Source organism: Tamandua tetradactyla, chromosome 3 (assembly GCF_023851605.1).
Source record: "Tamandua tetradactyla isolate mTamTet1 chromosome 3, mTamTet1.pri, whole genome shotgun sequence".
Taxonomy (NCBI): domain Eukaryota; kingdom Metazoa; phylum Chordata; class Mammalia; order Pilosa; family Myrmecophagidae; genus Tamandua; species Tamandua tetradactyla.
This window is the reverse complement of record NC_135329.1, coordinates 124273501-124292934: the sequence shown is the minus strand read 5'-3', so window position 1 is coordinate 124292934 and position 19434 is coordinate 124273501. Positions and strand designations below refer to the sequence as shown.

Here is a 19434-nt window from a genome sequence, read left to right as displayed (position 1 = left end):
GTGCCGCTTACTAAATCTTCTTTTCTGATTGGATTTCTCTCACTTTGAAAGCTATCCAATATTACTTTCTTGTTTTCATTTTCCATCTTTTCTTATTTCCCTATCTGCTTTCTACAGGTAAATCTATTATTCTACCTACATACAACATTTTTAAAGTTCCTTAATCTAACTTTTATAAATGTTCCTTATATGCCCTCTATGTATTGATTCATTCCACATATCTCAGATGACGTGACTGCTCCATTTAAAGCTCTCTGCACTGACAGCACTACTACAATGCCAGTATGCTGTGATCTTATCTAAGGTGCTGCATCACAGAAGCAGTATGTATAAAGCAACACAAGACAGTCTAATGCAACACAAGATAGATAACTTTTCTAAAAAAAGATCAAAAGAAAGTTCCCTTGTCATAAATTTCCCAGTTTGGTCTTTAACTCACATTATGTGGGACAAAAGAAGAATATATTTCTTTTAGTTAGCTGTATGGGTAGACTGATGATAATTTTTTAAAAGCCTTCTTTAATTATGATAATTCAGTTATTTTGAGTTTCTCAATCATCAACCTAAACTGTGATCATGAGAGCACTTAGAAATTGCCAGACTGATCACACATTCATTCTACATTCCTTTAACAATAATTAATTGAGCACCCACAAAGAGCCAAACACTGTTGTAGTAGGTATTGAGAAGGGAAGTGGACACAACTGATAAAAACTATTTCATTTTATTTGGTACTGCTGTGGCAGGAATTCCAATAGGTGGAGACAACATTTGTTCCTTCCCTTTTTACTCAGGGAATATGTGACAAATAGTCACCCCCTATATCCTCTGCAATGAGTTCTATTACTTATGGAACTGAAAATTAGATCTTTGCCTCAAAGGACAGATATTGGCCCAATTTTGCATGTACTTATCTCCTCCTGTTAGTATGGGATTCATATGCTGATATTTCATTAATATAATTCTCAGTTATTTTCTTCCCCACTAAATATAAATTCAAAAATATGTCTTCCTTCTCTTTTTATTCCCAGCTCTGACACAAATCAGGTATTCAAATGTTTGTCTCTTTCTTACAGCAACTACCACTCTCTACTTTGTAATACAGTTATTTATGTATATGAATGTTATGTTTTCTCTATATTGTGCGTTTTTTTAAACATTGTGTGATTTTTTAAGATAGATGCTCTATTTCCCTAAACTGTACATTTCACAGCACCTAGTCTTATTGAATGAATGGATGGAAGAATTATATCAACTGTTCTTATTAATCTTTCAGAAAAAGTGCTTCACTACATTTCACATTTATTTTTTAGCTATTCTTTCTTATACTTCAGAGGTTTAGCCCCAAAGGAAACTGATGGGAAAAATTACAACCCATAATTGGTGTACTACAGAGATTAAACAAATGAAAAACAGCTAAAGTTTGCAACAAACCAAAATGAACCTACCAGAGGTATTTCTTTTATAAAGTCTCTATTCAAAATCTTTTGCCCATTTTTAAAATGGGCTGCCTGTCTGTGGTTTGCCTCTTTATTTTTCTTAATGGTCAGTTTCAAAGAACAGAAAATTTTAATTTAGATGAAGTCCAATTTATATCTTTTTCTTTTTCCCCTATTCCCCACCTAATTTATATTAAATAAGAACACTTTTACCCAAATCAAAACACTTCTACGTTCCTTCTATATCCTCCAGAAATACTCTGGTTTGTGCAAATATCTTATAAATAGTATACAAATGTTATATTAGAAGGATAAATGTTACCAACACTTTGCCTAAAAATAGTCTAGGCATCCTGGTCAGGGACACAGCATAGTACAGTAGTTGAGAATGCGGACTCAAAAATCTGACAGACCAAACTGAAAGTACTTTCCTGACCCTCTTATTAGTTGTCTGCTCTTAGGGACTTTAATTCATCTTTCTATGCCTCAGTTTTCTCATCTGTAAAGTGGGGTAATAATAGTACCTACTCCCCTAGTACTGCGTTGAGAATTATTCAAAATAATGCACGTAAAACACCTAGAAAAATAAGCCTAAAAATTGTTGATTATTACAAATTATTATTTTAACTACTGAAACTGATTTGTCTGTGTGGATGGTATCAGAGTACACGAGATAAAAGGATGAAAGGCCAAAGCAAATATCAGAGGTAAAAATGTATAAGGCCTATTAATTTTTGAAAACTAATTGTAAACCTGAGTGGAAATTATCTGTGAACTATGTGACCTTAAACCAAGTTAGGCTGTATACCTCACTTATAATAGGGCTATAAATATTATAAAACATACAGTAGTTATCATAATTTTTCAAGAGCAATTCCAACACTGACAATGCATTTCAACCAGTCACACTCTTCTCCCTGACCCCAAAAGGTGAAGCCATATACTTTTTAAATCAGGGAAAATCTGATTTTAACTTTAACACTTTAGTTCACCACTCTTCAGCTTTCCCCTCATACTCTCCTACAGACATTCATCCCTAAAGTACCAAAGATTAATCAAACAAAACAAAATAAAACATTTATGTTTAAATGAGTGCTGGCCATGCACCAGTGTTACAAGGAGAACATAATTTAGAAAGCGACAAAAGAAAGGGCTGGCATAAGAGTTCATTATCAAAAATCCAAAACAATAAGGTTACAGGACTTCCTGGATTTGTGAGAAGGAACCAGGCTAGTCTTCCCTCCATGATCAGGAGAAATATGGAGGCATAGAATTCAGATTACTAGTCATTCATTTTCTCCATTTCCCAAATTCAGAGTAGCATTGGGGAGATCTCAAGGATATATGGTAGAAAAGAGTAAACTTCTTACAACCTTACTATGCCAGAGAAGGTGATGACTGTTTTATAAATCTGAAACCAGAAAGATCACTGGTAAAATTTTTCTAGCTGGGGTTTAGATTTGGAAGGGTCTAGGGTGTCTCTGAGAGTGAAGACAAAAACACTGAATTCTCATGTTCAGAATATTTACCTCCTCATTGGTACCTGAATGAGTTCATGGAACTTGAACTTGAGTGCAAACTGGGATTTATTGACAACAGAGTCCTATTGAACTTAGAGTAAAATAACCAATTATACTCTTACTGGTTGCTTGAAATTATGGCATAGTCCCTTAACCTCATTGCACCTCTGCTTCCTCATATATAAAATGAGATTAATAATGACTATTTCACAGATTTCCTGAGTGTGTGAATTCTGTTATCTTGTGTAAATAACTGAGAATTATTGGTAGCTTATAATGTATTAATATTACTAATGCTGTAATAATCATTGGTTAATGTATTTTGTTTCCATAAAAGCAGCAATACTTTCTTAGATAGTTTCTCTTTTAATGAAAATAAGTTTCATTTCATTTCCTATGTATGTGTAATGTATGAAAAATACAGAATTATGTAAAAAAAGGTAAGTTTCCTTTCCTTCTTAAATATTGTAACTTTACATCCCCTCTATCCTCTGTGATGATAAGGAGGCTCTTCTGAGCTTTCCAAGCAAATCCCTTCCTATCATGTCACTTCCATCGCAACTTCTAATTCCAAACCACATAGCATCTACGTACTAACCAAAAGCCAGATGCTAAAGCTGTTCACTTTCAATAATTTCATGGAAAAAAACTAGAAATACATAATCATCCATTTGAGAAAAAAGCATGATTTTAAAAATCATGATTTATATTCACTTCGTTTTTCAGATGACAACTGAGGTCCAGAGAGATTAATTAGCTTGCCTAGGGTTACAGACTGTTGGTGGGAGAGCCAATGGTGTAGGATGCACTATGGCCCTCTACTCGTGTGGACGTGCCACATGACCTCAGAACTTCCCCAGAGTGTGTGCCAGTGTGCTGCAGCAGCATTGGTCTCATTTTTAAAAACCTATTCTCTCAAAGATCTATTATACCTCCCCTATCTTGGGAGAAGCATCACTTAGTATTCCATACAGTTAGGAGTTAGAAATATCCTATAGTGCATTTTAGGTTTAAGTGATACCAGAGTGGTATGAAAGAATTAACATGATTCCCTAACTAGTATCTATGTTTAGAAAAAGGAATCCTTTAGAAGACAGGAAAGAAAAACGACTCATGGGTCTATAAAATCGGAGCAGTTCTATATGCTTCAAATAAAGTCGTTCAAAGTATCATTTTTATAGCATCAGTAATTGATGTGCAAAATGATAATGCTGAGTCCACAACAGAGATCAGTCATAGTCTACGGACTCCATTTAATAAAGGAGAGAGGAATAGGCCATTTTAGAAAATGGCCCATCAAAGGGACAGTTTTAAAAGTTTGACATTTAGGGTTTACTAATATAGTCAACTTCTTATTGAACAATTTCACACAGTTGTCTAACAGGTGCTTCAAAATCAACATGTCCAAAATTAACTTAAAATCATCTCCTTCTACACTCTCCCTTTTCCCAGGAAACTGTATCAAATACTGTTCTACAGGAGACTGTAAACCTGTCCTTTGTATTTCCATCTCTGACATTAGTCAGAGCCAATCAAGTATTCAGCTTTCGTACTTTCATATTTCAAATACCTCTTGACCCACCGCCTTCTCTCATATCTTACTACTTCGATCCTGCCCTATAGCAGCCACCACTTCCCACATGGAATTCATGGAATACTGCCATCGCTCCCTACCCAGTCTCCCTCAAAAGAACGGCTCTCTCTCTTCCAATCCATCCTCCACATTGTACCAACAGTGATCTTTTGAAAACACAAATATGACCATGTTTGCCCTCACTTTTAAATGACACTTAGTAGTTTCTCACTTTTCAAATCTATTTAGTAGCTCTTTATTCAATCATTTAGTCATCTTAAAGAAAACAATAAGCACTTCAAATCCAGGTCTGAAACAAATCTAGGACCCCAGTCTTAGTATTTTCTTCTTAACTAGCTAATAGATAATAACATTATCTATTAAGTTTTCCCTTAACCCTAAATCTAGATTAAGTTTCCTCTACTCACAGTGTCCCTATTAATCATCATAATACTCATTTGCTTTATAATTTTAAATTCTTTTTGTAGTTGAATACACATATACTCAAATATACACACACGTACTGAGAGAGAAAAATGTTTACTTCATTGGTTATTATAAGCTCCATGACAGCAGGGACTTCATTTCTGTTGTATCCCTAAGACTCAGCACTAGTAGGTACCTAGATAATTGCTGAATGGATAAGTAAGTGAATGAAAGTATCTCAAAAATTACATCATGTTACATGCTAACGTTGGTTACTTAGAAATTGTTTAAAATTTCAAACTATAAATGATCTTTGAAAATGTTTATTCCACTTTTTTTTAATAAAGTTCACCCATAGGTCCAGAAGGATCTTTTTTTTTTTAAGTAAAAAATCCTATTTGTGGGTGCACGGGTGGTTCAGTGGTAGAAATGTTCGCCTTCCATGTAGGAGACCTGGGTTCAATTCTTGAACCATGCACCCATTCCACCCCCCAAAATGTTCTATTTGTAGCAGATTTGGAGCATGAGAATTTCAGTCAACTGTATTTTGGCAGGGCATCACCTGCATGCAATTGAAATATTGTTTTAAAAACATGGTGTGGATTTCTGAATAAAGTAATATTTCCAAATAATAAGTAAATAACTGTGTTAGTTAGATTCTGTTGTCAACTTGGCCAGGTGAGCATACCTAGTCTTGTTGCTGCGGACATAAACCAACGGTACGTGAACCTCATCTGTTGCTAATTACATCTGCAGTCACTAGGAGGCATGTCTGCTGCAATGAGTGACGTTTGACTTAATTGGCTGGTGCTTAAATGAGAGATTGCAACGTAGTACAGCCTAAGCAGCTAGGCATTCCTCATCTCAGCACTTGCAGCTCAGCCCAGGCCTTTGGAGATGCAGAAAGAAGTCACCCCGGGGGGAAAGTTGTTGGAACCCAGGGGCCTGGAGAGAAGACCAGCAGAGACCATCCTGTGCCTTTCATATAAGAAAGAACCTCAGTGGAAAGTTAGCTGCCTTTCTTCTGAAGAACTAACAAAATAAATCCCCTTTTATTAAAAGCCAATCCATCTCTGGTGTGTTGCATTCTGGCAGCTAGCAAACTAGAACAATAAGGAAATGAAAATAAAACCTATTTTACATTTTAGAAGACTGATAATATTTATGCACACATTAAATAACTCTTAAACATAAACAGAATATAGTTTAGCCTTATAATTTAAGTCAAAGAAAAATTACTATTTTGGACTTAAAATAATCCAAACTGTGCTTTTTTGGTACTTGCAGACAACTCTGTGATACTTTGCTCGATCAGGTTATAACATTTTTTGTGACCAGTCTAGATGTCTCCCTTCAACAAATGACAAAATGATCACTCCAAACTGATGTAATCCATCAAAACACATTACACTTTCAGCCAAGCATCAGCTCAACTGACTCTAAAAAGAAACAAAGAAGGCTGATTTGTTCTGGGATTTTAATCAAAGATCGGCGAATCAATCCTCATGTTCATTTATTAAAATCTGATAAATGCATAAAATTCTGCAATCTGAATAATTGCAGTATGAAGGCATAAAACTGCATATAAACTACCTAAATGTGTCTAGACACAATCACTTCCAAAGTACTCTCTCTCAATTCTTTGAACTAAAAACAGCAAGAGAGTTAGACACATTCTGAAAATTAAAAGATACTCTCAGAATCTCTCCAAGAACTTATTGTAATCTAAAGCAAACCCAAGATGTGTGAAATACTCTTTGCTCAAAAATTATTTTTGTGGAACCACTCTTCTGTGTTTCCCTAAAGTTCAGACAATTAAATAGTACAAATGTAATTCTGCTTATTAGATTTTCTGATTAGTAAATAATCTTAAAAAACATCACTAACATCAAAAACAGACTACATTCATTATATAAATTATAATTTCAACTTGGTATTTCTTATTATTTTTTTCAAAATGTACAAACATTTGAACTGGGACTCAAAGTGTACCCTTTGATGCGTTATGAAGGAAACTTTTGTTACGCAGATAATTAAGTAGACCAGAGTTCAAGAAAAAAAATGTTTAATTCAATGAGCACAAAACTAATTCTAAGCACTTTTAAGTACTTTGAAAGCACTCACTTACTAGGAACATTTCAGAAATATAATTATGTGTACAGATCTAGAAGTCAGAAAAAACATAAAGAAAATGATTTGGAATCATTTTGCAGGAAATAATCTCTATTCCATTACTTAATATATTTATACAAGTCATTATGTTAATAAGGAAATCATTCTTATCTAGTCATTGAAACAGGTGCCCAAAGAGGAAAATATTGAGTTGAAGTGATGTTATGTTATAATAGACCCAAAATTATCTTTTGCTTGTAAATTAGGGCTAACAATCTGGTGGTCCACAGGTTGAATCTGGCTACCAACGGGTGTTTGTTTAAAACACCATTTTTAATTGCATTTGAAAGTCTTTAGATTTGCCATACAAGTTCAAGTTTGCTCACCCATCTCACTCTAGTAGCTTTTAACTCCCAGGTCATCTGCTTGGCTTCTAAAGGATTTTGGCATCTGTGACCTTAGATTTAAAATTCTGTTCAACTTGAATGCTCATAAAATTGGTTTTTCCTCACAGTCTCAGAAAGTTGGAATTATTACAATTGGACCATACTTTAGAGGTTACCTAGCTCTTCATTACTTCTGACAAGATACCTGAGGCCAAGAAAACTGGCTTCCCATATGTCAAAATGTTCTTCTAAATCAGTAAGCCAAAATCAGTCTTATTCTGAAATTTCATGTTACAAGTCGCCACTATTCTCATCTCCAAGAAAATAATAGTCACTTCATAAGACTTACCCCTCAGTGCAGGTAGCAGTGATCGCTCCTTCTTGTCATCACATTTGTTACATTCACTGAAGTACAGGAGTAAGAAGACATCAACGAGAACCCACATCAGTGAAGTGGCTAGAACCACCTTGCAGTATACAAATCTCCTCATGTCTTTCCTTGATTTCTAGTTAACTCACAAATTGAGGACAGGCACTACTGAGATAAATCCAAGCCACACAGATGAACTCCAGGAAAAAAGCAGGATGCATCCCACTGTATTAAAGAAAGAGAGAGAGAGAAAATGCCATTCACTGTACATTGTGTTTTGCATGAAAGAGACATAAGACAAGAAATATGACTTACTTAATGTTCCCAGACAAATAAGCACTCGGGCATTCAAGTCCAGAATTAAAAACTGACATAAATGAAAGGTATAAGCAAGCCGGCTTGCTAAAATTCTATCATCTAATCCTAGATCTGTCACTACTCTGCTGGACCCTTGACAAACCATTTGACTTCTTTGAATTGTATAGTTTTTACCTTCAAGTCCTATCATGATATCCTATATAGCTTCAGGCTGTCAAACAGTGCAGTTCTGAATTTACCTTGATTCAGCACTTCTGAGGAGCCAATAATACTGAAATAGAAATCATCCTAGGATAGAATATATTGTAGTTGCTAAGGGTTGGCCTGAGTCTCTCCGCTTCCTTGTGGTGATAGTCTTTCTAAGCCTCAGTTTTCTCCTCTGCTAAATGAGTATACTAATGCTAAACCTAAAGATGTGCTATGAGGATTAAGTATGATGTGTTTATAAAGTATCTTTCAGAGTAAACAATTACTCATTTTAAGTTATAAAACCAAAAAAAGGTTTCATAGACTTTCAAATAGGGCAATTAATTACATGAAATAAATGAACAGTTATTTGGCTTTAAAAAAATCATCTGTATCCACAACAGATGTGTATTCTAGAATAGCTAGCATACATTCAAACACTTTAGCAGAGGAGAAACAAAATAGTGCAAAATGATTTAAAATAACCACAGCAATAATTACAATGGGCATAACAAAGACATGCGCACAATTACTAAAAGTTATTCAAAAGTAAATGTAGGTTTAGAAAACTAAATATAGTTAAGATGTCAATTCTACTCAAATTGATTTATAGATTCAATGCAATACCAATTAAAATCCCAACAACTTACTCTGCAGAAACAGAAAAAGCAATGACAAAATTGATTTGGAAGGGCAGGGTGCCCTAAATAGCTAAATATATCTTGAGAAAGAAAACTGAAGTGGGAGGTCTCACACTATCTGACTTTAAAGCATATTACAAAACTACAGTGGGCGAAACAAGATGCAGCATGAAGACAGATATACTAACAATGGAATCAAATTGAGTGTTCAAAAACAGACCCTATCAAGTACAGACAATTGATCTTTGATAAAGTGCCTAAGTCAACTCAACTAGGACTGTCTCTTTACTAAATGGTGTTTGGAAAATTGGATATCCATATATGAAAGGAGTGAGGACCCATATCTCACACCTTATACAAAATAAACTCAAATTAGATCAAAAACCTAAACATTAGAGCTTTTAGAAGAAAATGCAGGGAACTTTTACAATCAAATGTAGGGAACTCTCTTATAGAGAGTGAAAGGAGGCAGTTTCCTAAACCTTACATCCAAGGTGTGAGCTATGAAAAAAGAAACAGTTAAATGGGATCTCCTCAAAATCAAACACATTTGTGAATCAAAGGACTGTGTCAGGAAAGTAAAGAGACAGCCTGTGCAATGGGAGAAAATATTTGGAAAACACATATCAGATGAGCATTTAATATCCACAATATATGAAGAGTTTATACAACTCAACAACAAAAAGACAAGCAACCCATTTAAAAATGAGCAAAAATCATGGACAGAACTTTTCCAAAGAGGAAATGGAAATGGCTTAGAAACATGAAAAGATGCTCAACCTCAATGGCTATTAGGGACATGCAAATAAAAACCACAATAAGGCATCATCTCACAACTGCCAGAATGGACACGGTAAAAAAAAAAAAAAAAAATGACAAGTGCTAGAGAGGATGTGGCACACTTATTCACTGTTGGTGGGAATGTGGAATGGTGCAACCACTCTGGAAGGCAGTTTGGCAGTTTCTCAGGAAGCTAAGTATAGAATTGTCATATTATGCAACAATTCCATTACTAGCTTTATACTCAGAAGAACTGAAGGCAAGGACACAAACAGACATTTTCACACCCATGTTTATAACAGCATTATTCACTATTGCAAAGAGCTGGAAACAGTCCAAGTGTCCATCAACAGAGGGGTGACTAATACATATGATGGAAGATTGCACAGCTGTAAAACAGAATGAAATCATTAAGCATTTCACAATGTGGATGAACCTTGAGGACATTATGCTGAGTGAAAAAAGCCAGAAACAAAAGGAAAACTACTATGTGGTCTTAACTTACATGAGCTAGCATTAATGAGTGAATGATGACAGTTAAAGTTAAGAACACAGGTTATCAGGAGATAGTTAGAGGGTACAGATTGGGCATTTATTTGGTGCTGAAGGAGTACAGAATATGCAATAGGACTGACAGCAAACATCCAGAAAAAGAAAGAATAATACTATCTGATGGTAGCACTACAATATAAGCACACTGAATGAAGCTGACTGTGACAATGGTTGAGGGAGGAGTGCTGAGGCATGTATAACACCAGAAGGAAAGACAAAGGATAAGGACTGGGACAGTATAACTTAGTGATGGCTAGAGTGGACAATGATAATGATTAAATGTACAAATATAGTAATGCTATTGCATGTGTAAAAACAAATGAATGTCAACATTGCAAGGTGTTGAAATGGGATGGTATAGGAGGAATACAATTAATGCAATGTAGGGTCTATAACAGTAACATTGTGATATGCTTCTATTGCATGTAAAAAGGCAATATGCCAACACTAAATGTCAATAGTGAAGTATATGAAGTGGTATGGGATTCTTTGCTGAATAAATAGAACTGTCCTCCTATAGATTGTGGTGGTGAAGGCATGGTTATATGATTTTATCAGGAACCACTGATTTTTTACTTAGATTGGATTGTATGATGTGTGAATAAAACTGTTAAAAATGAACAGGAGATACAAGAGCTGGAGAACATGTGGAGAGAGAGCTGTACCTAGTCACTCATGGAAGGGAAGCAAAGTGGTGCAACCCCTTTAGAGGGCAGTGTGGTGGCCCCACAGGAGGCTAGGAATGGAGTCTCCATATGATCCCACAACCCCATTGCTAGTTATATACCTGGAGGAACTCAGAGTGAGGAAACAAATGTACATTTGCACGTTGGATTTACGGCGGCATTGTTCACGCTTTGCAGTGGATGGAGGTGGCCCAAAGGATATATCGACTGAGGAACGCAAATTAATGGTAGCTGATTTAGCTTCATAAAACCATAGAAAAGCAGTATCTTATTACAAGCCTACCCAGACTAGTAACAAATTCAAAATTTCCAAAAAAGTAACAATTAACAAAACGATTATTATACCAATGAGTTTATTTTCGATTTCCACGCAAATTTTACATTTATTCAGATTATGATTAAAAAGAAAAAAGTGAGCAGTCCAAAATATGCAAATCCAAAGAATATATTACATTTGGAGATTTTTTCTTGCAAAAAAAATGGCATGCTAATTACCTAGCTTTGTTTCACTTTCCTTTCACTTGACTATAAAAATTATAGCTAAACATTGGAACTCAGGTTATAAACTAGATAACCAGGGAAAATTTCCCCCATATATTTCTAGTTTGTGCATGCTTTCCTGAATTTGGAATATGAAAATTCAAGCTGTCAAATATTCTGTCTTTCTTTGGTCCAAGTTGGAGCAAATAAATCCCTTAAGTTTACAGTAGACAAAACCCCATGAAAAAATATACATAACACTGAAGATTTATCAAAGGTTCATCCCCAGATGCAGAAGGAACAATTTATAATAAAAGATCCTTGAAGATGTAGATAGCACCACCTCTGGGCATGTCATCAAATGTGCTTCATGTTCTTTGTATAGAATATATTCCCTGCCCTATCCACCTCATGAAATACCTTGAGGCTTAAGCAAGATAAAGAATGAGAAAGCATTTTTTTTTAAAAAAATATGAAGATGATGATTATTATTATGATGATTATTATTATAGAAAATCCAAAATTACTTGTGATGTCTATGTTCATGTGTCACCTTGGCAGGGATATGATGTCCAGTTGCTTGGTCAACCAAGCACAGGCCTCATTCTTACTGTAAGGATAATTTGAGGATTTAAGTCAGCAGTGAGCTGATTGCATCTATGGCTGATTACATTAACAACCAACTTAAGGAGATAGACTTCAAAAAGAGAGAAGTTTCTTCCAATCAGCTGAAGGCCTTAAAAGACGAAGTGATGATTTCAGCACTCAGAAGAGAAAATTGCCATCTCTACTTCAGCCGGTTAGCTTCTCCTGAGGAATTCATTGAAATCATCATGGAGTGCCCAGCTTGCAGTTTGCCCTACAAAATCTGGACTTGTCCAAATTCATATATGAGTGTATATACATATAGATACTTAGATATATTATCCTGCTGATTATGTTTCCCTGGAGAACCCTAATACATTACTTAACATTAAACTTTAAATGTCTAAGATAAATCATTTCCTAATAAGAGCCTAACAGTTAAGGTTATTGAGAATTTAATTTAAATTGTAATTATGATAGAAAGTCAAAATTCCATCTCATTGCCACTTCAAGCGTTATTCAAATTATTCTAATTTTATAGCCCACTGGATCTACATATCAAGACATTAGCACTGAGGGAAGTCTAAGTTGATTGCCCTATGTGACAAAACAAAGCTGATGTTTAAATTCTTTGTTTATTTATGAAACCATCTTTCCTTAAATATTTCAAGTTAAGTTTTTACCTCACTCTTACCTTGAAAACATGCTGCTTTATCATTGACAAGGATACAGTCCACTGGCACTCGTAAGCATTACTGTACATGTTGTGTCCCAATATTCCTCTTTTCATGAGAACATGAGCACAAGGATGGTGCAATATACACAGTAACACTAATCAGCATAAGCACAGTTGGTGGCCCAGGTTTATTTAAGAAAACCAGCATCTGTATTATGGTTTTATACCAAGAAGCCCTCATTTATTTGAAAATACCGCTGTCTTTCTCAAGCAGTCAGGAAATTCAGTTCTGCAACGTCCCTGGCTTGCCAAGCCCACGTGGAACACGGCCAACTCACATAAACTACAGCCTCTTCTCTCTGAAACTACAGAATTACATCCCCTTTTCTAATTGTTGCAAAGATCTTTTGAGGGTAGATATCTTCTTCTTTTAAAAATATTTCTCTAGGTAAGAGAAGAAAACTATTAAGTACTGTCATACATCATGTGGGTCATATCACCTTTCCTGCTTTTTTCTTTGCCCATCAGACAACAGTACGAGTCAGCCAGACAATCTATAAGATATTAGAGCATATTTCTGATCTTATTCAAAGGCAAATTCAAAATTAAAAAAATTAAATATGGATTCAAGTTTTAGGGGCTTAGAATGTTTTAAAAATAGAAAGCAAAAGTTTTGCCTTCTTTTTTACTTTCCAATTAGAAGGTTCACATTACAAAATCTTAAATTATCCAAGAAATCTAATTTAGTTGCTCTTAGACATATTTTTATATGTACTCATATATTTTGTTTCGTGGAAAATTGCATAATAGGTGCAAATGTATTCACTTCATTTTATGAGACTGTACTTGAAGCTGCCTAAGGATCCCGGAACTTAGAGTAAGCCTCTGATAGCACTCCTAGAACTTTTAGGCACCAAACACACTTAAAATGTTTAAAAAAGCTGTGCAGGAGCCTTCTGCAAGTTGGTAGCCAGTCAATTTTGTAGAATTTGGTTTACAAACTGATAAATCTAGTGAGTAAGCACCAAAAAAATACCCTGGATTAGTTTCAGGCCTGACAGTTAGGAAGACTAATCTTTGTATGAATGAAGATCAAGAATTAAGGAACACCAGAGAAATCCACTCACAGTCTAAATCAAAGGGTCAGCTATAAAAACCTACCACACCAAGAAATGCACTGAATTTAATATTAAATTAAATGAGTATCTTATGTAATAAAATGGTAGAATAGAGGCAAAAAATATGCCTTCAATTGTATTAAACTAAAGAAGGTTGACTGCTCATAACATAAAATTTGACTATTAGAAACAGGCCTAGTATAGGCTCTAAAAATATAAATTGTGGAGTTACCACACAATGATTTGAATCTGAATTTCAATAATCACTAATTGCATAACTTTATTCAACTTATCTAAATGTTCCATACCTCTGTTTCCTGATCCATAAAATACGAATAGTGGTAGTTACTTCATCATAAGACTAGGATGAATATTGAATAAATCAATACATGTAATGCTCTTAAAACAGTGTCTGGCACAGAGAAGTGTTCACTACCCATTAGCTATTAGTAGTAACAGTAGTAGTAATAATCTTATCTTCAGGATCATGTTCAAAAGAATAAGCAAAAACTCCAGCATTCTGTCTGTCTCTTCACTCATCCTTCTAGAAGCAATAAATGCTCAGTGTGTGTCTATTCAGTGCATCAGGGGGCAAACTGAATATCACAAAGCAGAAATATGTAATCAATAGAGTTTCTGATGGTGCATGTGCTACACAGGTTTTTACAACTGTCAAAATGCATTGCACCAAGCACTTAAGATCTGTGCACTTACTCTAGGGAAATTAAACCTTACTTTTAAAGATAAAAATAAACTAAAACATTTATGTACATACCATATGATTCCCTGATATTATCAACTTTTGACTAAGAATGTATAGTCACAGTGGCATCAGATAAGAGGACTTCTACTTAATATCTTTCTGATCTTAGGTCCTACTACTGCCCTCCATTCCAGCCACAGGGGTTTGCTTGTGGTTCCTTAAATATGCTAATCATTATCCTGCTTTAGGGCATGCGCTGGCCCTTTTCTCTGCCCACTGATATGTTCTTGGCTCCCTGCTCTTCATTCATACAGCTCTTCCTTTCTTCCTGTTCAAACATAACGTTAAGGAGCGCTTTCCTATCAAGCTATATAAAATAGCTCACAACCCTTAGTCACACCCTATTTCCTTGCACCACTTTACTTTTCTTAGCAACTAATGAATCACCCAACATATTAAAAGCTAATTTGGGGGGTTATTATGTGTCTTCCCTTATTAAATAGTGAGCTCTGTGAGAGCGGGATTTCACATCTCACATATGTCTTCTCTCACTCCAATATATTTATAAGTTTTAAAATTCCAGCACAGAATAAATCTGACTTTCCCCTACTCTATTTCAAATACAAGTAGCTGAACACAGCTGGAAAGAAACCCCCCAAATTTGCTGCCTGTTCCTATAAATGACCCCAGAAATGAACCCTTAGCAATTCTACAACACACTGGAGTCTAATCAATCTGTTTTGCTTTCCTCAAATTGTCATTGCCACAGTTTTCATTCTCAGCTAATCACTATGGTTTCTACATTTATCAAAGAAAATTAAGATAATCAAAAGAGTTTTTGTGTATTTTTCCATGTTCAATGTAGCGACTTCCTTGTTTCTATTACCACTATCCCTAAATCTGCAAGCCCAACTGTTACAACAAATGAAATGTCCTTTTACGGAGAGCTATACCCTTTACTGTCATATATTCAAGGATTTCAGTGATATATTTAGATCTCCTTTGCATCAGTTTTCCCTCTCTATTAAGCCATTGCTATCAAGATACTATATCTATATATATCAAGACGTGCTATATTTATCATCATCTTAATATAAAATATCTTGACCCTACATCCCTCTATCTCTCTGCTACCCTTCCATCTTTTGGTTCTTTACTGCAAAATTTCCAGAAAGAACATGTATAATCACAGTCTACACTTCCCTTTGCTCTCATTCTCTCTTACATCCAACAGCCCTTAGTCCGTACCACTTTAAGGATACTTTATTTGACATGGTCAATTATCTTACGTATCTCCTAAGCAGCACTTGAAACAGTTTGGCAAAATAAAACCTCTGTGCTCCTTTCTGTAAACTCTTCTTCACATACCACATCTAAATTTGCAGCAAATCTATGGGATCTACCCATCATATTTAATCCATTACTCATCAGTTCCACTGCTACCACTCTAGACCAAGCTATACCATCATCTCCTTAAAATAAAGTCTTAGCTTCTTTTATTTTTAGACAGCTTTATTGAGATATAATTCACATCCCACAAAATTTGCCCATTTAAAGTGTATAATACAATGATTTTTAGTATAGTCACAGAGTTGTACATTTAACACCACAATCAATTTTAGAACATTATTATTACCCCATGTGCTGCTTTGAAAGGAAGTATGCCCCCTAAGAAAAGCCATGTTTTAATATAAATCCCATCTCATAAAGGTAGAATAATCTCTATTCAATACTGTATGTTTGAAACTGTAATGAGATCATCTCCCTGGTTGATGTGATTTAGTTAAAAATGGTTGTTAAACTGGATTAGGGGATGACATGTCTCCACCCATTTGAGTGGGTCTTGATTAGTTTCTGAAGTCCTATAAAAGAGGAAACATTTTGGAGAATGAGAGACTCAGAGAGGGCAGAAATGCTGCAGCACCACGAAGCAGAGTCCACCAGCCAGTGACCTTTGGAGATGAAGAAGGAAAATACCTCCCGGGGAGCTTCATGAACTAGGAAGCCAGGAGAGAAAGCTAGCAGATGACGCCGTATTTGCCATGTGCCCTTCCAGCTGAGAGAGAAGCCCTGACTGTGTTTGCCATGTGCCATCTCACTTGAGAGAGAAACCCTGAACTTCATCGGCCTTCTTGAACCAAGGTATCTTCCCCCGGATGCCTTTGATTGGACATTACTATAGCCTTGTTGTAATTGGGACATTTTCTCGGCCTTAGAACTGTAAACTAGCAACTCATTAAATCACCCCTTTTAAAAGCCATTCCGTTTCTGGTGTATTACATTCTGGCAGCTAGCAAACTAGAACACCCCAAAAAGAAAACCACTCCTCAGTGCTCACCTCCCAAATCTCTCATAACCCAGCCCTAGACAACCATTAATCTACTTTCTATCACTATACATTTGCCTTTTCTGGATATTTCATGTAAGTGGACTCATACAATATGCGATCCTTTCTGACTTTTTTCACTTGGCATAACATTTTCCTTATTATAGCATAACACAGTACTTCACTTGGTTTTGTTGCTGAATAGTAAATATTTCATCATATGTATATACCACATTATCTTTATCCATTCATCAGGTGATAAAAATTCGTGTTATTTACACTTTGAGCCTATTATCACTAATGCTCCTATGAACTTTCATGCACAAGTTTCTACGTGGATGTTTCTCCTTCATTTTCTTTTATCTTGAGTATATACCTAGGAAAGGAATTGCTTGATCATAAGCTGCACTAGGAAAGGAACTGCTTGATCATAAGCTGCACCTTAGCATCTTAAGCACATCTTCATAATAATTGATTCTCTACACAGAAGGTAGACTGATCCTGTTGAAATTTAAATCTAATTAAATCTTTCCATTATTCTGCTCATTACTGACCAACAGTTTCCTTTCACATCTTAAATAAATTCCAGGGCGGGCCACGGTGGCTCAGCGGCAAGAACGCTTGCCTGCCATGCCAGAGGACCCGGGTTCGTTTCCCAGTGCCTGCCCATGTAAAAAATAAAAAAAATAAAAAAAATAATAAATTCCAAAATCCTTACCTTGGCCTACAACACTCAGCCAAACCTGAACACCGAGTACCTTTCAAACTTCCCTCTTACACCAATGAACGTCGAGAACTTTGCTCTTCAAGTTGCCTCTGCCTGGAATATTTTTCTCCTAAATATCCCAATGGAACACACCTTCAACTTTATCCAGGTCTCTGCTCTAACATTCCCAGCCAGGTCCTTCTCGACCAATTTATCTAACATAATACCCCTTGTGCCAGTTTGAAACCATCACGTACCCTAGAAAAGCCATGTTCTTTAATACTCATTCAATATTGCTGGGTAGGATCTTTTTTATTGTTTCCATGGAGATGTGACCCACCCAAATATGGGTGGTAACTTATGATTAGATGGTTTCCATAGAGATGAGTCTCTACCCAGTCAAGGTGGGGTTGCTTACTGAAGCCCTTTAAGAAGGAACCATTTTGGAAAAAAGTTTGAGCCTACAGAGCACACACAGCCAGAGATCTTTTGAGATGCAGAGGGAAAATGCTCCTGGGGAAGCCTTATAAAATGAGGAGAATAAACTAGCAGACAATGTCACTTGACTTCCCAGCTAAGAAAAGTGTCCAGAGTCCAGAGACCCCAGTAGACACCAGCCAGATGCCTTCTCAGCTGACAGAGGGGTTCTGGACAGCATCACCCTTTCCTGAGTGAAGGTAACCTCTTGTTGGTGCCTTAATTTGGAGAATTTCATGGCTTTAGATTTGTAAACTTGCAACTTAATAAATTCCCTTTTTAAAGTCATTCCATTTCTGATATATTGCATTCTAGCAGCTTCCAAACTAAAACAGATTTTGGTACAAGAGAAGTGGGGTGCTGCTGCAGTTTGCACATATCAAACATGCTGGAACAGCTTTTTAAATGAATAAGGGGAAGATATTGGAAGAGTTGTCAGAAGCTTGATAGAGAAGGCCTTAAATGGTTTGAACAGACTGTTGGCAGTAATGCAGACTCTAAAGATATTTCAGAAAAGGCCTTTAGACAGAAATGATGCACTTGTTATTGCAAACTGTAAGGAAAGTGACCCTTGTTTTAAAATGGCAGATAATCTGTCAAAAATGACTACTGGTTTTTGATGGAAGGCAGATTTTAAAAGCCATTAAGTTGGATATTTAGCAAAGGAGATTTCCAAATCAAATGTGGAAAGTGCAGCCTGGTTTCTCTTGAAGCTTACAGTGAAATATGATAGGAAAGAAAGAAGCTGAGAACTGAACTCTTGCATGTAAACAAATCAGGAATTGATGGTCTGGGAAACTATGGGCTTCCAGAAAGTTAGATCCCAGAGAACTGTGCCCACATGAGGATTCCAAACATGGAACCAGTCAGTCATTTAAGAAAACTCCAGGATTGGACATGGAGTTATCCAGGAATGATTTGTGGAAAGTCTTTTTGTCTGATGAGCATGATCCCAGTATACTGCACAGAAGAACAGTAAGAGTACTGTGGGATCTGCACAAATGGAACCACTGCTAGTCTTTACTAAAAGGGACAGAAAAGGGACAAATGGAGAGAAAAATAACTTCACAGGCAGAAGCATGGAAGCTAAAGTCTAAAGCCAAGAAACTCCAACCAGGAGAGCAGACCCACCCAAGCACTCGGAGAGGGTGATTTTGCCCCTACGGTAGAGGGTGGGCCTTCCACCTCCATGTTCTAAAAGAGTTGTGCCGGGCCTTGGAGAGGGTGGAGCATATTCCTCAGGGATTGGGGAGAGCCTAGCTGCCACCAAATTGTTCTAGAAGTGTCGGGCGTATGCCCCATAGATGGCAGAGAGTCCGGGCAGAGCCCCAATATTTGTACAGGATGGTGCCAAGAAAAAGGTCGTCTCCCCAA

At 36.1% G+C, this 19434-nt stretch overlaps 1 protein-coding gene across 1 annotated transcript in view; it reads right to left on the bottom strand.

Annotated features, from left to right (window-relative positions):
- GALNT13 (polypeptide N-acetylgalactosaminyltransferase 13) overlaps positions 1 to 19434 on the bottom strand; it is a 601907-nt gene that overhangs the window by 499251 nt on the left and 83222 nt on the right. Inside the window, exon 3 of the mRNA XM_077153856.1 lies at positions 7806 to 8051. Coding sequence (XP_077009971.1) covers positions 7806 to 7947 — 142 coding nt within the window. The 5' untranslated portion in view covers positions 7948 to 8051. The remainder of the gene's footprint in view (positions 1 to 7805; positions 8052 to 19434) is intronic.